Source organism: Copadichromis virginalis, linkage group LG20 (assembly GCF_057382275.1).
Source record: "Copadichromis virginalis isolate Kocher_CV1m ecotype Utaka linkage group LG20, C_Virginalis_male_GT1.1, whole genome shotgun sequence".
In the NCBI taxonomy this organism is placed as follows: domain Eukaryota; kingdom Metazoa; phylum Chordata; class Actinopteri; order Cichliformes; family Cichlidae; genus Copadichromis; species Copadichromis virginalis.
The window spans coordinates 20,088,149-20,111,309 of NC_140637.1; the positions used below are offsets into that span (position 1 = coordinate 20,088,149).

The following is a 23,161-nucleotide window of genomic DNA, read 5'->3' on the forward strand; positions in this document are numbered from 1 at the left end:
TTAGGGGTGGTGCTTAAACTTCTTTTTCTTTGTAATATATATTTAATTCATTTTCTCAACGACTTATGGAAGGTAGGGTCATTTGTGTGGGGGAAACCTATCCCAGGTTGCTCAGAGCAGGAGATGAGGTAAATCTGGAAAGTTCACCAGACCATAACAGGTTTAACACATGAGACACAGTCTGTTTTGGACCCCACGAGGTTCAAACTAGATAGTTATTTTATATATCTAAAGACTTTAAGATATTTTTTTATTGTGCTAATTTTTTTTTAGGCGCAAATGCTTTTATTCATTTAAAAAATGACACTCTTTCAGTTTTTATGAATCAAATAATCAAAACAGAAAATCTGGAAATCTATCTATCTATCTATCTATCTATCTATCTATCTATCTATGCGCATGTATAAATGTAGTTGTCTAACCATGAAGTTTCAAGAAGCTGCAATCAATGTATTTACATATTCTGTTTTTTGTATAAAAATGTAACATATTTAACTATTTTTGATCGCCAAAAAGATACTGAATGACAGAAAAGCGTGGAAAAAGTAGGACTATTCCGCCCCCTAACTGATCAATAAAAAAAATAACATTTTCTAATTTGACATAAGTAATTTATGATGACAGCTGTCGGTTTTCTTTAGGACCCCTCGTATATTTTCCGCTTGTTTTTGTGTTTAAAGTTCCGCTTACGAGCTTAAAGAAATGATTGTATACTGAGATAATCGGAGGTTTATCTGTGACGGGGAGAAGGTTAGCGCCGGTAACTGGACACGGTCGTCGTTACAGCCTGAGGCCAAGCATTAATACGTGCTAATCCCCGAACAGAAAGCGGTACAAAGACTTTATTAATTCAGTAATAACAACCTTTTATGCATTTGTATAACTTAAGACTGATTGTTTTAAATGCCCTGGAGTTTCTAATAGTATTACAAGTTTTAAAATGGCGGTACAGCCTGTTGATTTTGCCCAGGTTATGCCAACGTCTCCTTTGCTAATTGTAGCTAAGCTAAAATTCACGACAACGTACCTTCACGACCTAAATTATAATTATACAATTTCTTTAGCTAACATTAAGAGTAACTTTAAGTAACAAAGTATTTAGAGTAAGTGGTCTGTATTATATCTAATATTTTTCCTGATCTGTAGGGAAATATGTCCTTTTCTTCAACCTGTAAAAACATCAATGTGTTACCTTCATCGAGAGAACAGATAAGTGACTCTGCTGGAATGATTGTGAGTCAAGGTGGATGCTTTACCCATGAACATGGGGAGGTATTGGGCAGTGAGCTTGGGCTGATGGAGATGACAGAGGTTGACTGTTCTCACCTTCAGCATCTTCTCCAAGCCCATGTGGAGGCACAGTCAGAGTTTCCAGATGTCAGATGTCACCTCTCTACAGTGATGGTCAAAGAACAGGCCACATCCACAGTGATTTCTCCCTTCAGAAGCGCTCAGGCTATTGATCTATCAACTTCAAATGAAGACCACTGTATAGTAATGCCTGGAGAAAAGACACCAGTGTCTTATGGAGAGGTGCCAGGTTTTGTGCTGGCCAGAATTAGAGCTGAAGAAAGCCCAGCTGAACCTTTTACCAGTGACAAGAAGTCTGTACAGAATCGCACCAGACCAGCTGCTAGAGTTTGCTTAGAGAAAAGATTTAGCGCCATGTGTGCTGAAACCACAAGACAACAAGATATACAGTCTGCAGTTCTCAGCAAGTAAGTTTCAGAGATATGTATATACTATATGTGACTATCATTTTATTAAAGTATAGCATACATGTACTCATTTTGTGTGATATGTCATGTTTCAGTTTTTTGACAATACTTCAGCAGTCTGCAGAGGTTCAAGAGACAGTCACGCATCCTCCAAAGCAGAAGTGGGTGAAAATGGACAGAGCAAATTCTTTTGGGGTGTCTAGTTCATATATAGAGGGTGTTTATGGCCCAGTCACCAACACGTGTGGACAGGTATGCTGGGGGAAAAAAAAACAAATCAATGTGCTTTTAATATTTCTTAATGGTAAAGCAGAGCCCACTGTTTAATCCTTGGTTTTTCTGATTTAATTTCAGGTTATGATCCCCAAGAGCGTTTTAAATTTTCACCCAGCAGAAGAGCTGCCTTTGGTTAATCTAGAAAGTAATAATTAGTATTCTAATATTTCTTCATAAGCCATAACTGTGTTGTTGGCTACAATTATGGACTGAAAGGCTGTGTCTAACTTGGTCTCACATGCTTGGGTTTTTTCCACAGAGGATGCGGTGATACCTGCTGCGGTGATACCCAAAGCTGCTAAAGCCGGCCCAGACTCTGCTGGAGAGCCACAGAGCAGCAGGAGGAAAATTGCTAGATCTAGTATGTTGCTCAGCCAGCGCCGGGAGAGACACAACAGTAAGGAGAGGGAGCGCAGGTGAGCAGCCGAAGGTTACACATGGAAGCGTCCCTGCATCCAGTGTGCAACAAGATAAACATTTGCATTTTAGGAATATCCTGGGATGCTTAAAGTGTGTTAAGTGTGCTTGCTTTCAAGGTCAGAGATTTAAAAGGCGTTGCATTTAGGCACAAAAAGAAAACTATTTACAAATTTTAAACATTTTGTCCTCTATTTCGGGTGGAACAGTGGTGCACTGGTTAGCGGTGGCTGTAGTTGAATATGTGTGGTTGTCTGTCTCTGTTTTAGCAGGTCATCTATTAATTGGAAGGTCGGTGGTTCAATCCATGGCTTGTGCAGTCTGCATGCCAAAGTATCACCGGGCAAGATACCGAACCCCATATTGTACTCTGATGCATCCTTCAGTAATAGAAAGTGCTTGCGTGAATGGGCGAATGTTGTATAAAGCGCTTTGAGTGCTTGAGTAGAGTAGAAAAGTGCTAAATAAGAACCAGTCCTTTTACCAAAAGTGCATTCATAGTTTCTTCACAGTGTGGTGATGGCATGATTTAAGTGAACTCAGTCCTCGTTTGAATATATTCAGATAAGTAGTGCAACAGCAACGCATCAGAACTGAACATCTTTTGGGTTGTGATCATTAGTTTTAGCTGCTTTATGTGGAAACTTGATTTATTTTGATTTAAAATAAGAGTGTCACTGAGGACTGAAAAGAAACCTGATTCCTATGCAAATGCTAAATCAGTTTAAAACCGATACACTCAGAAGTTAAATGGTTCATGATTTGAAACTGCTGACGAGTTACCAAAGAATTCTTAGTGACTGATGACTGATTATTAAATATACAGGACTGCATCGCTCAAAATCATCTGCATTGTCTGCGCTGTCGTACAGGAAGAGGATTCGTTTGTGCTGTGATGAACTGAACACGTTGGTGCCGTTCTGTGACTCGGAGACGGACAAAGTCACCACCCTGCAGTGGACCACAGCTTTCCTGAGATACATTACTAAAACGTATGGAGACACTTTTAAAGAGGTGGGCATGTGTAGAAAAGTGATTGATGAAAAGTGTCCTCTAACTGAATTATCTGAGACTAGAAAGCTGTGGCTGGAAGATAAGAGTTAATTACATTTCCCCTTGCTGCCTGTCTAATTAGTGAAGGAAACTTTGTGACTTTTGTTATTTAGAGTTCAAACTAAAGTCTTCACATTTTTACAGTTTAAAATCAAATAAACTTTATTGTTTTAACTGAGAGAAATCATCTGCTGCAGTTAGATTATGCTGAAAAAAAATGTACAACGCAGCAAATAAAATCACGCCATACTTACAACATGCACTACCGCCACCAGAAGGGCGATCTAGACAGCTACAGAGTTGCAGGAAGATAAAACATCTCTGGTACTATGTGTCATGAACCACTTCAACCTCCAATTCTTCTGTTTGCAGGAGTTCCAGAAAGTCTTCGCTCATGAGAGAGAACGCTTTGGTAAGTCCAGCTCAGGTCAGGACCCAGTGCACCACAGGATGGATGAGACACTGAGCAGCATTTCCCTGGCAGCAGAGCAGTGACCTCTCCTCATTGTTTTCTTCTATATGTCAGCCACTAAACTAAATTCAACTGTCAGAGTAGCTCAGGCTTGCCCAGTGAGGTGTGGGTGTGGGGTTAAGATGAAGTATTGTTGACATGGTAAAATATATCCTTTCGATCACACTGCAACGATCTAGAAACTGGAAGGATTAGTTCAGGTAGTGTGAGGGCCGAGTTTAACACATCAACCTTTTGGAAAGGAAGGGCTTTCCACACACAGATGGCGCTGTTTCTCTTCGAAAAGCACAGGCGGCGCTCTAGTTGGCAGATGCCGTCCCTTCAACTATTTTATTTTGATAATATGTGCAGTATTTATACCCTGTATTCAAAATTGCACTTTAATGTCTTGTTTTCTGTTGGTTTTTATTCATTCAGAATGTTTTCTACTGAGTGCCTGCCAACATCTGTTCTGTATTTGGATATTTAAGCAGTTTGGTATCAAAGTAAGTGTTACTTCCTAGTTAGTTAATGGACTTTTTTGATTTCAGTGTTTACAGCAGAGTATTCTGAAAAGCAGACTGTTCATTTGATATGTAGAGAAGAGTAATGTTTTACTGAAAAGTGGCTTTATTTGTTCTTTCTTACAACATGTCGCTGTAGCATCTTACTGTACATACAACAGTCACCCACAAATAATAAATAGTATTTAAAGTCATGTATATTTAATAGTTACAGCACCGGTAGTACATAGTGGATGTGGTCATTGCAGATTGGGGAAAAAAAATAAAATACTTTGTTCCTAATATTCTTAAACTGTATTTTACAATGTGTGATTTATGCTTTCATGAGTTTATTTTGCTTTTGATTCTGAAGTCTGAAGAATCAAATTCACATGTCATAAAAAAAACAATAACAGAAAACAAGCTGTAAAAAAAAAGAAGACTCAAATCTTTTTTGTCTTGCATTAATCTACACAATGTCTGGGAACCTGGATTTTTGTTTTTTATTCCTTTTACAGTACATACACAGCTCCTCCACAGAGGCTTTTATGCTTCTTGCACTTATTTCCATGTTGAGGTAACATCTGTGATTTACATAATGGGCCATGATAAATGCACATTCACATCAGAGACAGTCACCATTTTTTTAGTGTTATCTGCAGAAGGATGTTAATCAAAGTGTTTGGGGCGTTGAAGCAACATGTACAAAGTTTTTATACACAAAGGACTCATCATTCACTTTCCAGGTGTTTGTAAGTCAAGTCTTGTCATGTGATAGTACTTGGATCAATGCAGTTGTTCTCTTGCACTTCTCCTTACCTCTCTCCATTTCATATCATAAAGTTGTTTGTTTTTTTGTCTCTCAGTTGCGCTGATGTTCATGTCACTCGCTGGATGTTCCTCTATTTTGTCAGAAATATCACACCGTCTGATGTTACTCTTCCCAACTTGTGATGCATGTATTTAAATAAAGAGGACTTTTTTTTGTGGCCACTCTCTTCTTTCATTCCTTTTATCCTCACTTATAACTCTCACCTCGGAGTGGATGGTGTCAGGGTGCAGGAACTTATGCTTAATTGTTTTTGGGGTTAGAGGATTTCCCAGCAGGTGATGTTCCCTGACAAGCTGATGTGTCACAGATTCCAGGAGGTCCTTGGTGCCCAGTCCTGCCTACTCTGCCTGGCTCTCCGGGCTCACCTGGATCTCCTGGAGAGCCATCGCGCCCATCTTTAACAATTCCAGGTACCCCTGGAAGACCTGTGGGAATGTGCTGTAGTTAGAAGTTGCAGGAGTGATAGAAGACTTATACACTTATGTCTGTTTGACAAGTCAAAGTCTGAGATGAGTGGATGTTTAGAACAGTAGTTCAAATGTAGGTATAAAAAAGAAAATGACTGGTTCAGATGGAAGTTCTCCGTATGAGAGCACATACCTTGGTATCCTTGGTCTCCGGGAGGCCCATCAATGGCTTTACCAATGAATCCCTTATCACCTGCCTCACCAACATTACCTGTTGTGAAAGCAGAAAATTTCAATCGGTGGTGGAAACAAAGTGCATTTACATAGGTGTTGTGCTAAAGTACAGTTTACATGTTTCCTTTTTATACCAGTTTAAACTTTACAGTGAATTCAAACCTTTGTGTCTTGCTGCCTCTTATAAAAATCCCAGTGGGGCTTTTTGTCATGACTAATTAGCTTTTCCACCAAATATGGCTCTCTCTTAACCCCAAAAACTCGGGATGGTTTTATGGAAGTAACTGCTCGAGGCTTAGCTAGATCAAATGATCCAATATTTTAGTAAGGAAAAGCAAACAAAAGTAAGAAAACAGAATTCATATTTGGGTAGCAAGAAAGTTTTTTTAGCCCAATAATCATCTCACAATCTTTTGCTGGTAATCAGCAGCCTTAAATATCTCATGTATTGTTTCTACACTGAAGTAATGAATGATTAAATCTCTTTCCAGCTAAAATGAATATTTTTATTTTTGAATAGTTAAGTTGTTATGTTGCTAATATGTCTTTTAATACAACGTGTTTACTGGTACTTGTGTACTATTGCTATTTGAGTGAAGGATCTGAGTATGTCTTCTATCATTGATGTTAACCATCTGATTATGCAACCGTAAGGCTAAACAGCAGTGAAATTATTTTTGTGCTCCTGTGACATGTTTTATTTTTCATACCTCTGGGACCTGGATCTCCAAGTTCTCCTGGCAGGCCTCGGTACCCTGGTGGACCTCGGGCACCTGGATGCCCAATAGAGCCTGCAACTCCTGGCTTTCCTGGCGGCCCTGGAGGGCCGGGGCGGCCCACCATTCCAGGTGCCAGGGGTCTTCGCAGGTTGGCAGCCAGTTGTGCAACCTGATCTACATGTTGGAGAAGCACCAAAAGGTAAAAACCCCACATTTAAAAAAATATATACCGGTACATATATATATTTGACAATAGAATGAGTTACACGTGAAGATTGAATTAGGATCTCTCACCATCAATCATTGGGCCACATAGCTCTCTGATGTGTTGCTCACTTGCCAGTTTACCCTGAAACACCAGATTTGAGGCAGTTTATATGAAACCATTTACATCTATATGTTCTAACCAGGTAGTTTTGTGCAGTCAAAAAAGAAAAAGAAAAAAGAACAGCACACTTACAGGTACACCTCTCTTTCCTGGAAGTCCAGGCACACCCTGTTCCCCTTGGAAGCCCATTGGGCCTTCTTTTCCTGGAAGCCCTCTTCCCCCAACCTCTCCTTGTGGACCTGTCACGCCTTTAGGCCCCAGTTCACCTCGCTTCCCTGGCTACAATCAACAACAATTATCTGTTAAATCGCTCATTATGTTTGCAAAAACAAATTGATTTATTCCAAACTGAAGCTGAAAACATCCATAACATTTGATCGCTGACTAAACACCAAATGAGGAGCAAAGTGGGTCTGTTGAAACAACGCGAGGGTGGCATCTTGTTGCTTGATAATTACTCCAACTAGCACAGCAAACAGTAAATGAGACTAAGAGAGGGTGGCTCATCAGTGCTGTCTCTAATTACATAAATTGTGCTGCAGCTTAATGTTACTCGCCTTTCCCTCGTGGCCATAGCAGCAAACAGGCCAATAAAGCTAAAGCAGCAATACCTATCTCTAATTAATCCTATTAAACATGGAATGTGAGGCTGAATCATGTGCAGTGACTCTGATAAGTAGGCAAAAGCTCAGAGCTAGGTGCCAGTTTTAAATGTTTAGTGAGGGAGCAGAAACAGAGGGAGTTTGGAACAAACTTGCTGCTAATTACACCCACACACAACATCTGATAAATGTTTGGTGTTAATAGATGTTAATAGTTTGGTGATAAAAAGCTGATTTCTAAGATGTAAAAGCACAAAACATTGCAAAATGTGACAGGAAATATAGCTCACCTGCCCTTTTTGTCCCACTGGCCCAAAGGGACCCTGGAAATAAGGACATTGTTTTAGATAATTCTGAAAACGTTATATTACAGAACAGTATGCAGCATTCAAACAGTCAAACATTGTTTGGTACAGCATCTTTCATGCAGCTTTGAATAAAAAAAAAGAGGGGATAAAGACAATAGATAAGAGCCCAAAGTCATGCTAAAATACAGAGAAATACACTATCAGAATAAGTAGATTTAAATAATTGTTTATAATTATGTACAAATATCCATATTTTCAGTGTTTTCTGATCCATTGGCAGCAAAAACTAAAAGATACCTCCCTAAAACTTTTTGTCCAGCACCATAAAACCCGTGTGAAAGGACCCGTAGAGCCAAATACACTTGTACAAAACAATGAAGTGCGTTAAAGACATGTGCATGTACTTGAGTAGGTGGAATGGTCTTAGCCTCTGTACCAAGAGTACAACTAACTACTGCAAACACAGTAACTGCTCTGTAGGTTACGAACACCGCACAGTGTTAGTATTCAGACAATGACGAAAACACTTACAGGATCTCCGTTCTCTCCTGGTAACCCATCACTTCCTGCAACACCCTGAAATGACAACGTGAGATCTGAACTGCATGTGACATAACTCATAACTGAAGAAAGTCTTTCATCTTATAAGCTTATGAAAAATCGATGTATTTGCAGGACTATACATATAAAATAATCATTTCTTTAGTTTACTTTTCAAAAAGCTGGATGAAAACTATCACAGGACATCAGTGGAGATGTTGGTGACTTACCATGTCTCCTTTAGGTCCAGAAGCCCCGACTGGGCCCTATAGGATTGAAAAAAAGAGAATGAGAGAATAAATAAGAGGCATGCAGAGATATTTATTGAAGGCCGGCTGGCTGGGAAAAGGATGGGGGTGGGGGATGAAAGGAAGCACGGTGGGCTGGTTGAGGGGAACCAGGACTGGTATAAAGGCTGGCTTTGTTCTGTCCTCATGTTCTGAACAGGAGGCCACTTTGTGTCTGTGCTGGGCTGCAGTTTGAGTTTATACCACTAAGACTGAGACAGGATGGTAATACAGTGGGATACAGTGTCCTAACGTGAACACAGCTGGACAGTCACACGTCTCCACTGTGATTGTGTGGAGATACGCGGGGACACACCCACACATGTCCATGTTTGTTTTATACTGGGGTTGTTTTTTTTTTTTTTAGCAACAAATAAGTCAGTCACTCCATCACTTTACATTTCTTGCTGTCATATTCTACTTCAGCTGTAAACTGGTCACATTTGCATTTTGGACTACTGGGGTGACAAAATAGACATTTTAAGATGTTACAGGGACATCATTCTCCTGAATAATTAAAAACCCACCCTGTCACCAAATTCTCCACGAATTCCCGTTGGTCCTGGAAGACCCGGATCTCCCAAGTCTCCTTTGACTCCCTGCAGCACATGACACAAAGTCATTAAATTAAGAAATAGTAATAAGAAAAAATGATGATGATAAATCATTTAAAGCAACTACCTGGAAGCCTTTCACTCCCCGAGGCCCAGGGTTGCCCACTGGTCCAATACCTCCCTGTCAGAAAGAGACATAGTCATGTCATTTTTCTAGAAAACATGAAGCACTAAAAAAAAAAAAAAAAAGCACTGGAAATTAATGATGCTTCCTTCTTTTGATTCGGGTAAGAGAAACTAAACAAATGCAGGAGGTCGTTATGTGAGGCAGGATTTATTATGCAGTGCGTTGTGTGATAGTAGGGGTGTTAATTCCATTGCGAGTTTTATCTTTCTTTCCTTGCCGCAGGCTCTGATGTGAAAAACAAAGATCTCTCTGTTTATAAATTCTTCCCTCATGAATACCTGCTCTCCCTGTAGGTATCGCTCCATTACTCCACCTTAGTAAGTCACTGAATCAGAGAAAAATACTCCTAGCACTCTTCGAGATTATCATTCACATGGAAGGCCAGTGGTTCATTTAATTCCAATTTAGTACCATGTTGTAGACTGCTCCTCGTTTTAGCCTTTTACTTTGGGCTCTGTTAATCCCATCTCTTTTTCAGCCATTGTGCTTTAAAAACTGCCTACTGGTCATTAAAGAAGCAAACTTTAAAGTATTGGAAACTCCTAAGCCTAAATTCTATAAATGGGTTATAATCAAAAGATGTGCAGCAGGAATTTTAATAATGTGGCAGAGCTTATATTGAGGCTTTTTCTGATTTTTTTTTTTAAAATAGCAATGCTAGAATTTCAGCAATGCACCAACAGGTAGTGCACGATTTCACTTAATATACAGCGTGATCATTAACTTACCGCCACTCCTCTTGGACCTGCTATCCCCCTCTCTCCTGGGATGCCAATCTCACCCTGAAGAGAAGTGAAAGAAATTGCAAGACAAGTCAGAAAAGTTTAGAGAGCTCACCTGCTGGGTCAAGTGACACATTTATTAGACTGTAACTCCCTAAAAGCACCATCAGATACATACAGGAATCCCTGGCTCTCCAGAGGGTCCCATCTCCCCGGGCTTTCCTGGATCACCCTGGTGTAAAGGAACGAGAACATAACAGTTTTCCTCCATGTTTCTAATCATAGTTTTAAAGTTAGAATAGATTTTGTGGTGATACTCACAGCTTCTCCTTTAGATCCTGTTGTACCAGCCTTTCCTGGCAGACCCTAGAACCCCCCAAAAATGACATGAATGTACATCATAAAGCACAGAAAGTGAAGGTGATGAAAGTGGTGATTATTAATAACACTTACAGGAAGGCCATTTGGTCCTTTCTCTCCAACTACCCCGTGGCGTCCAGGATCGCCCTGTCAGCAGACAGACGTCATAGTTGGTGTAAAATCTCTTTAATTAAGCAGTTAAAGCAAAAGATTTTTAAAAAAAAAAAAAGCATCTTACCTTCTCACCATCCAACCCTGGGGTTCCGTCTTTGCCATCTCTGCCAGGAATTCCCTGTTGAATCCATCAGATATGACTCGCATTGTTCTGACAGGTTATATAAATATAGAATCTTAAATTCTGTATATTTGCACTTACAGGCTCTCCTTTGGGCCCTGGTCCACCAGAAGCTCCTTTGGGACCAATTTTACCCTGTTAAAAGACACATTGAGACTTGATATTTACATCTTATGTATACGCTCAAATCACAGATCAAAATTCTTTTACATACTATTTCTCCTTTGGGTCCTTTGAATCCCTGTGGTCCTTTTTCTCCGCCACCACCCTGGAAACATCAGATTAAACACACACACAGCTATTCATTGATGGGATCTGCCATTTATTTAAGCTGTGAACTACTAACCAGGACTAATAAACTCTTTCTATTTTTGTGATATAAACATTGGGAGACTCACTGTCTTTCCAATAATGCCAGGGATGCCAGGCTTGCCTCTGAAACCAGGGAAGCCCTGGGGACAAACAGAGAACGAGGTCAAAAGAAACACCCTGACACAAATCTACATCTACTGAGTGAAAACAGGTAAAAGCTGCTTACTCTGTCGCCTACAGGTCCCATTGGGCCTTGTAAACCTCTTAGACCACGTGGACCCTGAAACACAGCATTTGAACATTTTGAAAGCACAACAAAAGACAACAACAACCTATTATCATCAAATAATTCTTCAGAAAATCCTTTTCGTAGTGCATTAAATCAGCAAAACTTATGTGGGCAAATCTCACCTGCAGACCCACAGTGCCAGGAAGACCTGGTGGACCCGGTGGTCCAGCATCACCCTACAGACAAAACAGGGCAAAATGTAAACATTAAATCACAGAAAGATGTTGATTCTCTTTTCAGCCATCCATCCATCTTCATCCGCTTTATCCGAGGCCGGGTCGCGGGGGCAGCAGCCTAAGCAGAGAGGCCCAGACCTCCCTCTCCCCAGCCACCTCCTCCAGCTTATCCGGGGGAACACCAAGGCGTTCCCAGGCCAGCCGAGAGATATAATCTCTCCAGCGTGTCCTGGGTCTGCCCCGGGGCCTCCTCCCGGTGGGGTATGCCCGGAACACCTCACCCAGGAGGCGCCCAGGAGGCATCCTTGTCAGATGCCCGAACCACCTCAGCTGGCTCCTTTCGATGTGGAGCAGCAGCGGCTCTACTCTGAGCCCCTCCCGGATGGCCGAACTTCTCACCCCATCTCTAAGGGAGAGGCCAGCCACCCTTCGGAGGAAGCTCATTTCCGCCGTAATATAAAATAATAATAACAGAAACAGGAAAAAATCTTCAAGCCATATATCTAACTCACTTTCTCTCCATCTTTTCCAGGTTCTCCCTTGTCTCCTTTATGCCCAGTGTGACCCTAAATGAACACAAACACACACAGAAGTGAATGCCGTCATAGGCCGAGTGCTTATATTTACACACTGGGAGATTTCAGCAACATTTTGGGTTTACTGTGATCTAGATCTAATAAACTGTATGACAATAACACCTCTGCTTCTTCTTTTCACCACACAGCTTCCTCTGTGCAGTTGTGATGGACTACGGATCATTTAAGCAATGCTCCCACAATTCAGCTCATTTTAAATTTAATTTTAATGGAATGCCAAACATTTAGTTTTGTGCATTTTAACTCCATACATTGTTTTTTTCATGAGCAATGCCATGCTACATTGCTGTTGGTAGGTTAGTAGATATAGGCTGTAGCAGCAGATGCATTCTGAGAAGGTCATCTTACATTTCTGAAACACTTTTGTTAGTGCTACTTAAATTGCTTTTTATAGTATGACTCTTTCCTGTCGGCCACCTTTGGTCTAGCATCGTGCTTAAAAAACAACACAAAACAAAACCCCCCAAAACTCTGTTTACCTTGAATCCCGGCATTCCCGGAGGACCAGGCGGGCCAGGGGGACAGATTGCAGGACACTGCAGAGTACAGAGACAAAAAACTGAGACCTCTACAGCCAGTGCATGTAGAGAGCACATCTTCATTTTTCTGCAATCACACCGTTTTCACAAGAAACACTTACCAGAAGGTCTCCATTGAGATCATGAAGTGTACCGGGAAGACCCTGAAAGATTGAATAATGACAACACACACAAGTGAGAAATACGGTGACATTTACTTTAAACGTGACTTTGCTGCATTCTTTGTTTTTTAGTGCTTTTCCTGATATCCACTGGGTGACTGGGAAAATATGACAATGTGGCTACTGTACCAACACCAGATATACAATGATAACTGCACTTACTGGGAGTCCATCTGGGCCAGTAGGTCCCGGTAGTCCTGGAAGACCCTCAGGACCCTGAGAAACACACAGAGGAGCATCAGGGGAAGCAGAAGCACCTTCAGCATCTCAGGATAAAAGACGTGATTATTTAATTTGGAAGGTTGTGATGGAACTAGATTAAAATCAGGAATTTTCTTTGTACTATACTCAAAAAAAAGTGATTTTCTTGTTTTCATTTCACACTGTTGTTTGAGCTTAACTGTACAGAGTGAAGTAAACTTGAAACCTCTAGAGCAATCAGAATAATTTAATTTAAAAAGGAAACGTCTTGCTAGACTTTTTTTGTAGAAAACCCATATCAAACACTATTTATGATTATTCAGTGAACAACCGATGACCCGTTGCTATAGTAATTCTGAGAGTAGCCTGAACATTGCACTGACGTCTAACAGGCCTGCGGGGTCTTTGGAAACCTACTGAGCTTTTACAAATGAGCTGAGTTCAGCCTAAATAAAGTGTGACCCAGTAGAAACACTGACGATGTGTCCTTCTCGGTCAGTGGTTATTCTTATCCTCCTGCTACAGTATACAGAAATTTAGGGCAATGTTGTCGTGGTTGATTTGAAGCTGAGATCACAGGATCTGTTAGCTTTACTGTAGCTTATTGTTTCTGCTGCAGAGGCTCGTGTATACATTTTCTGCGATTATCTTTTCACATTAAAAATCAAGCGGAACATAAGAGTTTCCTGTAGTTACAGAAATGAAACAGACTACCTCATTCTTATTTGAATGAAGAAATCACTTAATGATGACAGGAGATCTTAATTAGAGACACTCACCACTGGGCCCTGGGGTCCGGGTCCGCCTGGCAACCCGTTGGTGCCGGGAAGTCCCTAGAAACAAAAGAGACTGGGTGTTCGCATGCCACCAGAGTACATATGCCGCACACTGTCTGAACTACATCAAAGAATAACGAGCATCTAATCGCAGAATGCAAATAAGCAAAAATGAATAAATAAAAAAAGGACACCACAGGTGTACTCCCCCAGAACAACATAAAAAGACAGTGCTGTGTACTCACTGAAGCTCCTGGTCTCCCTCTGCCCTACGGAAGACACAGGAAGGCAAATTAAGTCACAAACACCTGGGAAATGATTAGATTCACACACTGAAACAATATCCACCATGAGAATATTTCTCATGGATTGTTGCTTTGAGGCTAGTGTGCGCTTATGTATATGACATCTGAGTAATCCTAAGACAAAATGTGACACTGAGTGTCACATTTTGTCGCGAGTCAGGCAAGAGCTGATCATAAACCTGACTTAACAGGAGCACAAGTACAGAAAGGTATTCTCTCAGCATGAAATAATAAAGTCGGAAAAAAGCAACTGCTGTAGGTTTAATAATTACTGTGGGTAAAAGTATTTTAGGGAAATATTCTGTGTAACAGTAGCTTCAGTCATGCGCTTACTTATAAGAGAAGAGGAAAATAAAGGCTTGTTAGGTTTTACACATGTGGGGTTACTTACAGGAGGTCCAGGTGGCCCAGGAGGACCTGCTTCACCCTGTAGATACACAAAATCACAATCAGCCTCTCAGGCATAATCACACCTAGCAGAAACTTTTAAGGCCCATTCTATTCAATTCAGTTCAGTTTATTTATATAGCGCCAACTCATAAAAACACTCACCCCAAGGCACTTTATATTGTAAAGTAGAGACGCTACAATAAATGCTCACATATAGACATAACAGAAATTCCGATTTTTTTCCTTTTTATATATATACTTTAGCTTTAAAGTAGCCTGTCTGCAACAGTTTGTGTTTTATGTGTTAATAAAGTCTGCTATTCCAGCAGGATGAACAGTACTGGTGATAAACATCAACTTATTCTAAATGAAAAAAATAGTTTCAAACAGTACAACGTCTATCTCGACGCAAGCTTCCATAGTTTTGGCAATACATTTCAGCCTAGTGTTAGGTCAGGAAGAGCCAGCCCACAGTTCTGGTAGATCACCTGATCTTAACAACAGAGCTACATCAGCTGAACACTCATCTGATGCCACTTTATGCATCCAGTTGGTTAATATCATGCAGTGCTGAATTTGTCTTGGTCTGTCTGCCGTTTTTGTGCATTTGCAAGCCACTTTGCAACCCGTGCCCACCCAAACACCTGCTGTCATGCTGTATCAGATCTGTGATCTGCTACTATTTATGGCATATAAATGAAAAATAAAGGTTGGAGGACTTGGATGGGTTGGGGATGGAGCAAATCATTTCACTGCTCATGCAAGGGGCCTAAATTCAACTTGGTTTAAGTTAGGCATTAAGAATTACTACCTTGGATTTAGAAAAAGGTTATTGTCTGGGTTCAAATTCAATGGCTGTGATCTCTTTTAAAGGTTTGATTTCTTGTTTGCAATGATGGTTCCTTCCTGCTTTCTCTGGACAAAATATGTGCCTCTGACACAACAATTACAATACAATACAAACAATTACAACAATGCAATACTCTTTTCTGGCATCGTTGTATTTTTACTCAGTTGTAAACAGCATTTGTATTCTATTTTTATTCTATTGTATATTTTATTTTATTCTACTGTATATAGTATTTTATTTTATTCTATTCTGTACAGTTGTGGACTTTATTTATTCTTATTGTATTCTAATTTTTGCTTCATAACTTTTGCACTGTCCACTTCCTGCTGTGACAAAACAAATTTCCCACATGTGGGACTAATAAAGGTTATCTTATCTTATCTTATTATCTCTAAATATGTCACTCAAAAATTTGTGCTCACATGACAAAATATTAGAATTAATGTCCATGAACATGAACATAGAAAAAATATGAGATTCTTGCACTGAATTGGAGGCGTACACTGAGCAACGTTATGTACCTGAAAAAATGAGATCAGCTAACTACCTGAATATGTGGAACGACCTGGTTTTTCCATCAATGGATTTTTTGTTCCCTGATGGCAGAGGCATGTTCCAAGATGCCAGTGCCAGGATTCTTCTGGCTCAAATTGTGAAAGTGTGGTTCACGAGGCATTAGACATCATTTTCACTCGTGGATTGTCCACCACAGATTCCAGATCTCAACCCCAGAGACAATCTGTGGGATGCACTGCAGAAGACTTTAGCAGATGGACTCTCCCATCATCAGTACTGGAAGATGTCGGCAAAAAAAACGTGTGAATCGTGTGAAATATGTGAGCTAAAGGGCTTTTTTGGGCTGAGCTGTAAAGACTGCTTTTTTGTGAGCATCTCGTGTGTCGTTATGACACTTTTTCACACGTGCATGGGAGGACGGGGAGGTCTCAGAACAAAAGCATATCGTCAAATATTTAGTATTGCACATTACAAATAAAATATTATTTGAACTCATGTGTAATATTTATACAATGATGCCCTCCCAACTAAACAAACAAACAAACAAACAAACAAACAAACAAAAGAAAGAAAGAGCAATAGAAAGATAAAAACAGATAATCTCATTGGCTGGGCCTAAGTTTGGTTTTCTAGCCAAGATTTAGGCTAGCTGTGGAGGACACAGTGATAAGATGCTTTTTCAATAATTATTTTTCAAGTTATTGGACTAAATGATCAAACTGTGGTCTGCTGAGGTGCCCCGTCTTCTTTTCTTTTAGTTCTCCTTTGTTTACTTCCTCCCAGCTGTATTTGTGGTGCCTCAGAGGACGATTGGCAAAATGACTCCAAACAAACAGATGTAACACAGCAATGTTACACTAATTCGCTCCATTCCTCAGCGTGTAATAGGACATACTGTCACACAAATCATAAACAAATGGTTGTGATGTTGCTGTGTATACACTCACACAGATTTTACTTTGTCTGATTCAGTTAGTTGTACTTTGACTCTGTCAAAGACTTTAGCACTTTAATCCTGTTTGTCTTTGCATGACTCTTCAGTACTATGAGCCAGCAGTAACAGTGTAGTCGTCTGAGTAATCAGTGACATGGGTTGACACAAGCTTCCTCATTAAGTTGGCTAATTAGTGGAATTGCTAAGGGGCTTGGAGAGTGAGAGCATTATCTGTCTAGTTGGTCACTTTGAAGCCATTTTATAGTGGCCACACGGTCTTTATCATATCATATGTTATATTAATATATTCACAATGGTAAAGAAAAGCCTTCCTGTTTCATTTTAAGATGCAGCAGCAGTTGATGTCATAGGTGCTGTAATTCTGTCTTCTCTTGTGCCTCTGATAGGATAATACCAGTTTACCCTCGGCATTGGAGCAAGAGTTCATTATCTCCCATGGTTTCACAGATTGGTGGGAAACTGTGTGCATTCCTAGCCGGATTATGGAAGCAGTAGAAATAAATCCGATTCTGATCCCTCATTAAAAATATTCCCACTAGGAGGCTGAGCCAGCTTGACAAATCCAGGCTGACAGAGAAAGCACAGACCTTGTCCCTGTTAGGCCTCTTAAGCATCTTCATGCAACAGAATCAACATGCAGAGTTTGCATGCATACGTTCCTATATGTGTCTTGCAAGTGGCTGACTTCAGCTAAATTATGAAGGCCAGTGTGAAGTAGATAGGAGGTCTTTAAACCCAGCTAGTGCATCTTTAAATTTATTCGCAGTGTCCCAGAAAGCTCATAAAACTGAGAAAAACTTACTGGTTCTCCTGGGGGTCCATCCCTGCCAAGAGGACCATCGGGACCTGTCAAACCCTGGAGAGGAAGTGCAATGATGTTTTAAACAGTAACTGGTCATTTTATAGCATCTCTATGTTTGTGTACAGATAAAAACAGAGCTGGTGTCCTGTTAGTTTAAGGACTGGCTGTGTTTGCTTATCAGACACTTACATCGACACCTGGAAGTCCCGGCAGTCCTTGTTGTCCTGGTCCCCCTGGTTTTCCTGCTTTCCCTTTGGGACCCTACAAAAGCAGAGTGAGTAATTTACATCCCAGATAAACAACTGATTTCTTCTTCTTGTGTCACAAAATCATCATCAAACTAAAATAAAGGTAAACACGTTAAAGGGAAAACCTAAAAGAAAGACTGTAAAGTAACACATTTCTGATTTCAGGTTATTTAAGGCACCAAGGTGATGTTTTCTTTTGACTGAAGGCAGGTTAGTCTGATTACTTATGAAGCAGTAGGAAAGACTCCTAATAATGTTACGCTTAATTTATTTGTTTTGCACATCTAGTTAATTGTTAGTGAGTTGCATATTCACTATTTAAATTTAAATGGCAGCCTTTCTTTGCTCCATAGTTCATGGATATGCATTTTACTTCAAGTGGAGGAGAAACAATTCTGTCTCTGGATCATGGTCTTTAAACAAGTTGCAGCTATTTAACACCATTTTACAATAATTTGACCTATTTTGAGGAACTCAAAAGGTGCAAGAAAAACACTTACAGTTAGGTGCATGCTTATAGTTGTGGCTGAATAAAACGCACTTTGCTAAAATTGTTGGAATACTTACTGGTTTCCCTGGCAGACCGGGAGGTCCTGGTTTACCCTGTTAATCAGATTTAAAAAAAAAAGAAGTAAATTTGTTTTCAAGCTAATCTTGAAAGAGACAAATTTCAAAGCCACTGCTACACAGACCCAAAAACTTTAGTGTTTTATTGGAGAGCTAGCATTAGCCCATCTTTAATACTCATCAGTAACTTAGTGTTGTAGGTAACTGAAGCAGTGAGACTGTGGGTTGCTTCACTCTATACAATGTTTAGCTTCTGCTGTGACTGGGGAAGAGCAAACACTACCAAACCAGTCAGCGACCTGATGCTGACCGGTCACATGACAGTTTGGTTTGTATAGGGGAGGGGTGCTGAAGGTGCAGGCAGGAGGTATGAGGTGTAACTTCAGATGGTCTCACGGGGTTGGGGAATGTATGAATGGGCCCTCTGTTAGCCTAAGCTTCACTGGAGTCACAACTAAAAGTTTTCTGACAGGCATGGACAACATTTGCTTTCAGTGTTTTTCTTTTTTTAGTTTAGTTTGACAAAAATCAGAAAGGATAAGGGAGTACTCTGCAACGTTAGCAAAGTTGTTCTTTTTACTTAGCTTGCCTGTAATCCAATTTCCTCTTCATCCCTGTGCAAATAAAGCCTTGTTTTATTGTTTTACTCTCTATTAATTTTTTTACTATAACATCATATGCTTACCTGCAATAAAAACCTTAAAGGCAAGGCATCAGGGGAATGTAAAAACATTGTCTGTATTCTCTGATTTGTCTAACTACATGCTATAATGGCCTTAACACTGTATGAGTCCTGTAATCATCTTAAGGAGCACTGTAGACAAAATAAAATGTTTTTTTTCAAGAAAACATAAGTTTTTCTAATTTAGAACAACTCTGTTCACAAGATAAACTTAAAGCCTGCCTACCTAATAGCCATCATTATTTAATACTTGTAGGAGGGGTTGTGGGAGGAGTCACTCAAATAATGCTAATAAATAATATCACCTATCCACACCTAAACACAAGCAAACCATAGTATACCATACGTAACTGAGTGTGAATTTCTATATAAACTAAATTTTCGGTTAAAAAAACCCCAACATCTGTCTGTATTCTTATTCTGTACTTTTACTCCCAATTTTGCTTAAAATATGAAAATAAATCTAAAATAAATTAATATATGTGGGTTTATTACCCACAAAAATACAAGTGCTTACCATCTACTCTTAACTCCCATCGTCTTGAACTTTGGTGCATGTTTAATAGTCTAAGTGACAGAGAGGTGTTTTTATATGCAGACACCCTTGGTCTACTCACGTCAGTGCCATCCCTTCCTGGTGGCCCTGGGGGTCCTTGTAGGCCAGGAGCTCCTCTGAGGCCTGGCCTCTGGAACATGAAATTAATGAGAATCAACCCTCTTTTGATGGAATGCAGTAAAAATTTGGAGGCAACAGAAAGTGGTGATAAATGTTTGGCATATTTTGACACAGTGACTGTGAGACTGAATAAGAGAGAGGGAGAGAGATAGAAAATAATACAACTGATATTAACGATGTAACGGCAACCATATACATCACGATGAAAATCATTATTCAAATCAGTGCTGTAAGAACACTATGAGAATCCTCTTCAATTAAACCTGTACTGCTATGATCACCCAATACAACAGTTTTGCTCTAAAGACTTGCTCCACAGCTCAGCTCAGTCAGGGAGTGAACAGAGGTTTCATTGTGCGCACTGATCTCCAATCCGCGCATTCCACAGGTTCGGCCTGACTTCACTAACTAGCGCAAAAGAGAGCCACCTGCACACAATTACACTGCAGAGCAACAAACCTGCAGAACCAGAGAGACCCCTGTTCATTTTAGTTCCTCTTTAATTTGTCAGGATTAATTACAATATATGTACAACTAAGGAAAAAGGTTTACAGAAAGCATCAGGTTCTCAGGTAGTGTGTAAATGTCTGCCTGAAACCTGCCGGAAGAGAGTCACTTCTGTCATCATCATCATCATCATCACTGTCACCAAAACAAAAGACACACTTTTTAAATTACTGGCTTACTACATGAGATCTGCAGGTAAAAAACAAACCCATCACCAATGACGCGCAAAGAAAAAGAAGGGTAATAACTTAGTAACTCTTACCTGGGCTGAGGATGATATCAATAGTTGGGACAATAAAACCACCCAAAGCGCAGAAAGCACCGCCATAGCTCCCCACTCGCCCTCACAAACCCGAGTTTATACAGAAAAAGTCAAATCCCCGGCCCTCGGTCCTCTCTCGCTCCCCCCCAGCGTCCAAAACGGAGCCTTCCTTCACCTGGCGGTGCACAGCTCCTGAATAGCTTTCTCTTTAGTTCCAGATAAACCCGAGCCTCCAGCCGAAGGGGCTGAACTCAATCTAGCTGGCTGAACACAGGCGAGAGGGGGGTGGGAGGTGGAGAAGGTGGTAGTATGCAGAGGGGAGACAAGATTTCGGACTCTGAAAATGTGGGCCGAATTACCCCCCAGAACCCCCCCCCCAAAAAAAACTTCACACAGTGAAATGTATGTGGAAGAAACACAGGAAATAAAAAAAAAACCATTGGCCAGCAGGGGCAACACCTCTGGTTGTTAAAAGGAGCCTGATTATCCAGAAGTAAACGGGGAAAGCTCTGCTGCTCTCCTGATGTATCCAAACGTTTTCCATGAGTTTTTAGTTTCTTTTTAGATTCTTGTCTTTTTAGGAGTCGAATAGAATAGTTAACAGCTGGTTGAGTCTTCACCCTCAGCATCTGAGAGAACAGCTGTTTGATACAAATACAGGATTCTTGATAAATTTCAGTCTGGCTTTTAGAGCTTATTCCACTGAAACGTGTCACCAGTGAGTGACCAAGCTATGGTTGATAGGTTGAGATACTGGGTGGGTGTATTGGGGTCTGCTTTGGAGTGATTCTCATCAATTTGACAAAAATTGCCACATGGTTTTGTTTTGGGGCCTTTAACATTTCTGTTATATCTTCTGTAGCACATTTTGAACATTTTAAGGACATTTCTTATCAATACCACACGATCGATCGATCTAGAGCTATTAAGTCCTACTACAGATATTGCACAGGTGCTTAGACTATTGAAACTTGGGTATCACTTTATGTCACACTAAGCATCAGTAAGGTGCAAGTACTTAATTCATCATTTATATACCATTACTCCTCAGTATGTTATTCATAAATACAGACATTTATTCATCTGTTACTCCATGTACAGCTATCACTGCTAGTAATAATCATAATCATCATCATAATAATAGTATCTGTATGTAGAAGTGGCATACTACGGAGGAGTATTGCTATACAAATACTTACTAATACCTTAATGATGCTTAATAGTTTAACATGATTATGAAGTGCTACCAAAAGTTGGATGGCTAACAATTTTCTCCATCTTAATGAAAACAGAAATCCTCGTTTGCGCTGATGGTAACAGAAACTCTAGATGCCCTTGCTACTTTTGCTAAATCTTCTATCAAGAACATTGGGGATAAGTTTTGACTCTGCTTTCCCTCTGGATGTTCTCATTCTAATCTCTGGTTTGCTCTTACTTTTATTACTTCCCTTTATTTCATCTCTGGGTTTTATTTTTAAGTCATTGTGCAATTAAGAAAACTTCTTTGGAGGTTGTGAAGTGAACAAAACATTTGCAGGTTTTTCAGAATGCCCCTGCGAGGCTTCTAACCAAATCTTCTAAGTACTCACATGTCACATCATTGCTAATTCATTTTTACTGCCTCTCTATTAATTCAGAGTCCACCTTAAGATTCTCCTTATGAGCTTTAGATCCCTGCATTGACAAACACCAGTGTATTTTTGCATTCATCCATCCATCCTCCACAGGTTTCTGAGATCATGTGATCAGGGTCATTTCAGAGGCAGGAGACTGCAAGCTGATTGCACATAGGTGCAATATTTTTGGTCAGGCAGTGGTCTCCAACCACTGTTTTGTCTAGTGTGACTGTAGCTGGAAGGACAACAGTGGTTGAAGACCGTGGCATGAACAATGCAGCAACATGGTGATAAAATGGCACTAAGTTGGAATCAGTCTATCAGTCTGCGACTGAATGAAGTCAACTTGAGTTACTTGTCTTAACAAAGCTTCCCTGGAGTTTTTCTTTAGACAAATGAAGAAAAAAAGTATTATTATCTGTGATAATACAGCAATTAACTGTGATGAGCTGGAGAAATGGCAATATTGTGGTCTACATTCACAGAAACTAACATCAGCTACTTTCAGAGTTCAGCCATAACCTCACAATGACATAGTGGCTGCAGGATGGCGATTTAAGGCAAAATGATGTAAGCACTAGGCAACCTTGCTCTTCTATAGAAGTGTACTCAAATACAACCAGTTAACAACCAAATGAGTCAATGGATGGAGCCCAGCAGGCAAGCTAGCCAGCAGGCTGTCACAACTACTTGAAATCAGTTGCCAAATGCAAAATCGGTGAAGTCACTGGACAACCAGTTTAACTATTTGCAAGAAGGCCGTTGTCCTATTTTTACTCTAGTGTGACTGAGCCATTACAGTTTACAGGGGCACAACAAAGCGCATCCATGGTTGAGCTATTCACGTTAACCACTTGTTGAAGCAGAGAACAGTTCGATGGATATAAACTACATTCTCGCAAGCTATGGACACTTTGCTATATAGAACATCAGGAAATGCAC

General features: G+C 40.2%; 2 protein-coding genes across 7 annotated transcripts in view; one reads left to right on the forward strand and one right to left on the reverse strand.

The window, feature by feature from the left end:
• On the forward strand, positions 1-5,407 carry LOC146684695 (uncharacterized). Of its 5 annotated transcripts, XM_085444131.1 has the most exons (8): positions 46-128; positions 1,147-1,233; positions 1,333-1,718; positions 1,814-1,970; positions 2,073-2,139; positions 2,254-2,410; positions 3,284-3,425; positions 3,837-5,407. In XM_085444131.1, exons 1-8 carry the CDS (start codon positions 66-68, stop codon positions 3,957-3,959), a joined length of 1,182 nt encoding a protein of 393 aa, XP_085300257.1. In that variant the 5' UTR covers positions 46-65; the 3' UTR covers positions 3,960-5,407. The 5 variants fall into 5 exon arrangements, with proteins under 5 accessions (XP_085300259.1, XP_085300257.1, XP_085300255.1 ...); XM_085444129.1 differs by having other exon boundaries at positions 1,147-1,718; XM_085444132.1 differs by lacking the exon at positions 1,147-1,233 and having other exon boundaries at positions 51-128.
• The window catches only part of col9a3 (collagen, type IX, alpha 3), a 27,372-nt gene continuing 9,264 nt past the window's right edge, over positions 5,054-23,161 (reverse strand). The window contains exons 1-32 of one of the 2 annotated variants that reach the window (XM_085444126.1): positions 20,604-20,852; positions 19,776-19,844; positions 18,477-18,512; positions 17,851-17,922; positions 17,662-17,715; positions 14,540-14,575; positions 14,089-14,112; positions 13,847-13,900; positions 13,029-13,082; positions 12,807-12,848; positions 12,646-12,702; positions 12,083-12,136; positions 11,517-11,570; positions 11,332-11,385; positions 11,192-11,245; positions 11,008-11,061; positions 10,875-10,928; positions 10,737-10,790; positions 10,592-10,645; positions 10,460-10,504; positions 10,317-10,370; positions 10,145-10,198; positions 9,357-9,410; positions 9,203-9,274; positions 8,619-8,654; positions 8,380-8,424; positions 7,831-7,863; positions 7,071-7,217; positions 6,905-6,959; positions 6,602-6,784; positions 5,851-5,928; positions 5,054-5,675 (exon numbers count right to left, since the gene is read on the reverse strand). In XM_085444126.1, the coding sequence (XP_085300252.1) occupies positions 5,491-5,675; positions 5,851-5,928; positions 6,602-6,784; positions 6,905-6,959; positions 7,071-7,217; positions 7,831-7,863; positions 8,380-8,424; positions 8,619-8,654; positions 9,203-9,274; positions 9,357-9,410; positions 10,145-10,198; positions 10,317-10,370; positions 10,460-10,504; positions 10,592-10,645; positions 10,737-10,790; positions 10,875-10,928; positions 11,008-11,061; positions 11,192-11,245; positions 11,332-11,385; positions 11,517-11,570; positions 12,083-12,136; positions 12,646-12,702; positions 12,807-12,848; positions 13,029-13,082; positions 13,847-13,900; positions 14,089-14,112; positions 14,540-14,575; positions 17,662-17,715; positions 17,851-17,922; positions 18,477-18,512; positions 19,776-19,844; positions 20,604-20,669 (2,037 nt within the window). In that variant the 5' untranslated portion in view covers positions 20,670-20,852 and the 3' untranslated portion in view covers positions 5,054-5,490. Of the gene's footprint in view, positions 5,676-5,850; positions 5,929-6,601; positions 6,785-6,904; positions 6,960-7,070; positions 7,218-7,830; positions 7,864-8,379; positions 8,425-8,618; positions 8,655-9,202; positions 9,275-9,356; positions 9,411-10,144; positions 10,199-10,316; positions 10,371-10,459; positions 10,505-10,591; positions 10,646-10,736; positions 10,791-10,874; positions 10,929-11,007; positions 11,062-11,191; positions 11,246-11,331; positions 11,386-11,516; positions 11,571-12,082; positions 12,137-12,645; positions 12,703-12,806; positions 12,849-13,028; positions 13,083-13,846; positions 13,901-14,088; positions 14,113-14,539; positions 14,576-17,661; positions 17,716-17,850; positions 17,923-18,476; positions 18,513-19,775; positions 19,845-20,603; positions 20,853-23,161 lie in introns of those variants that run through there. The other variant, XM_085444128.1, reaches the window with a different exon arrangement.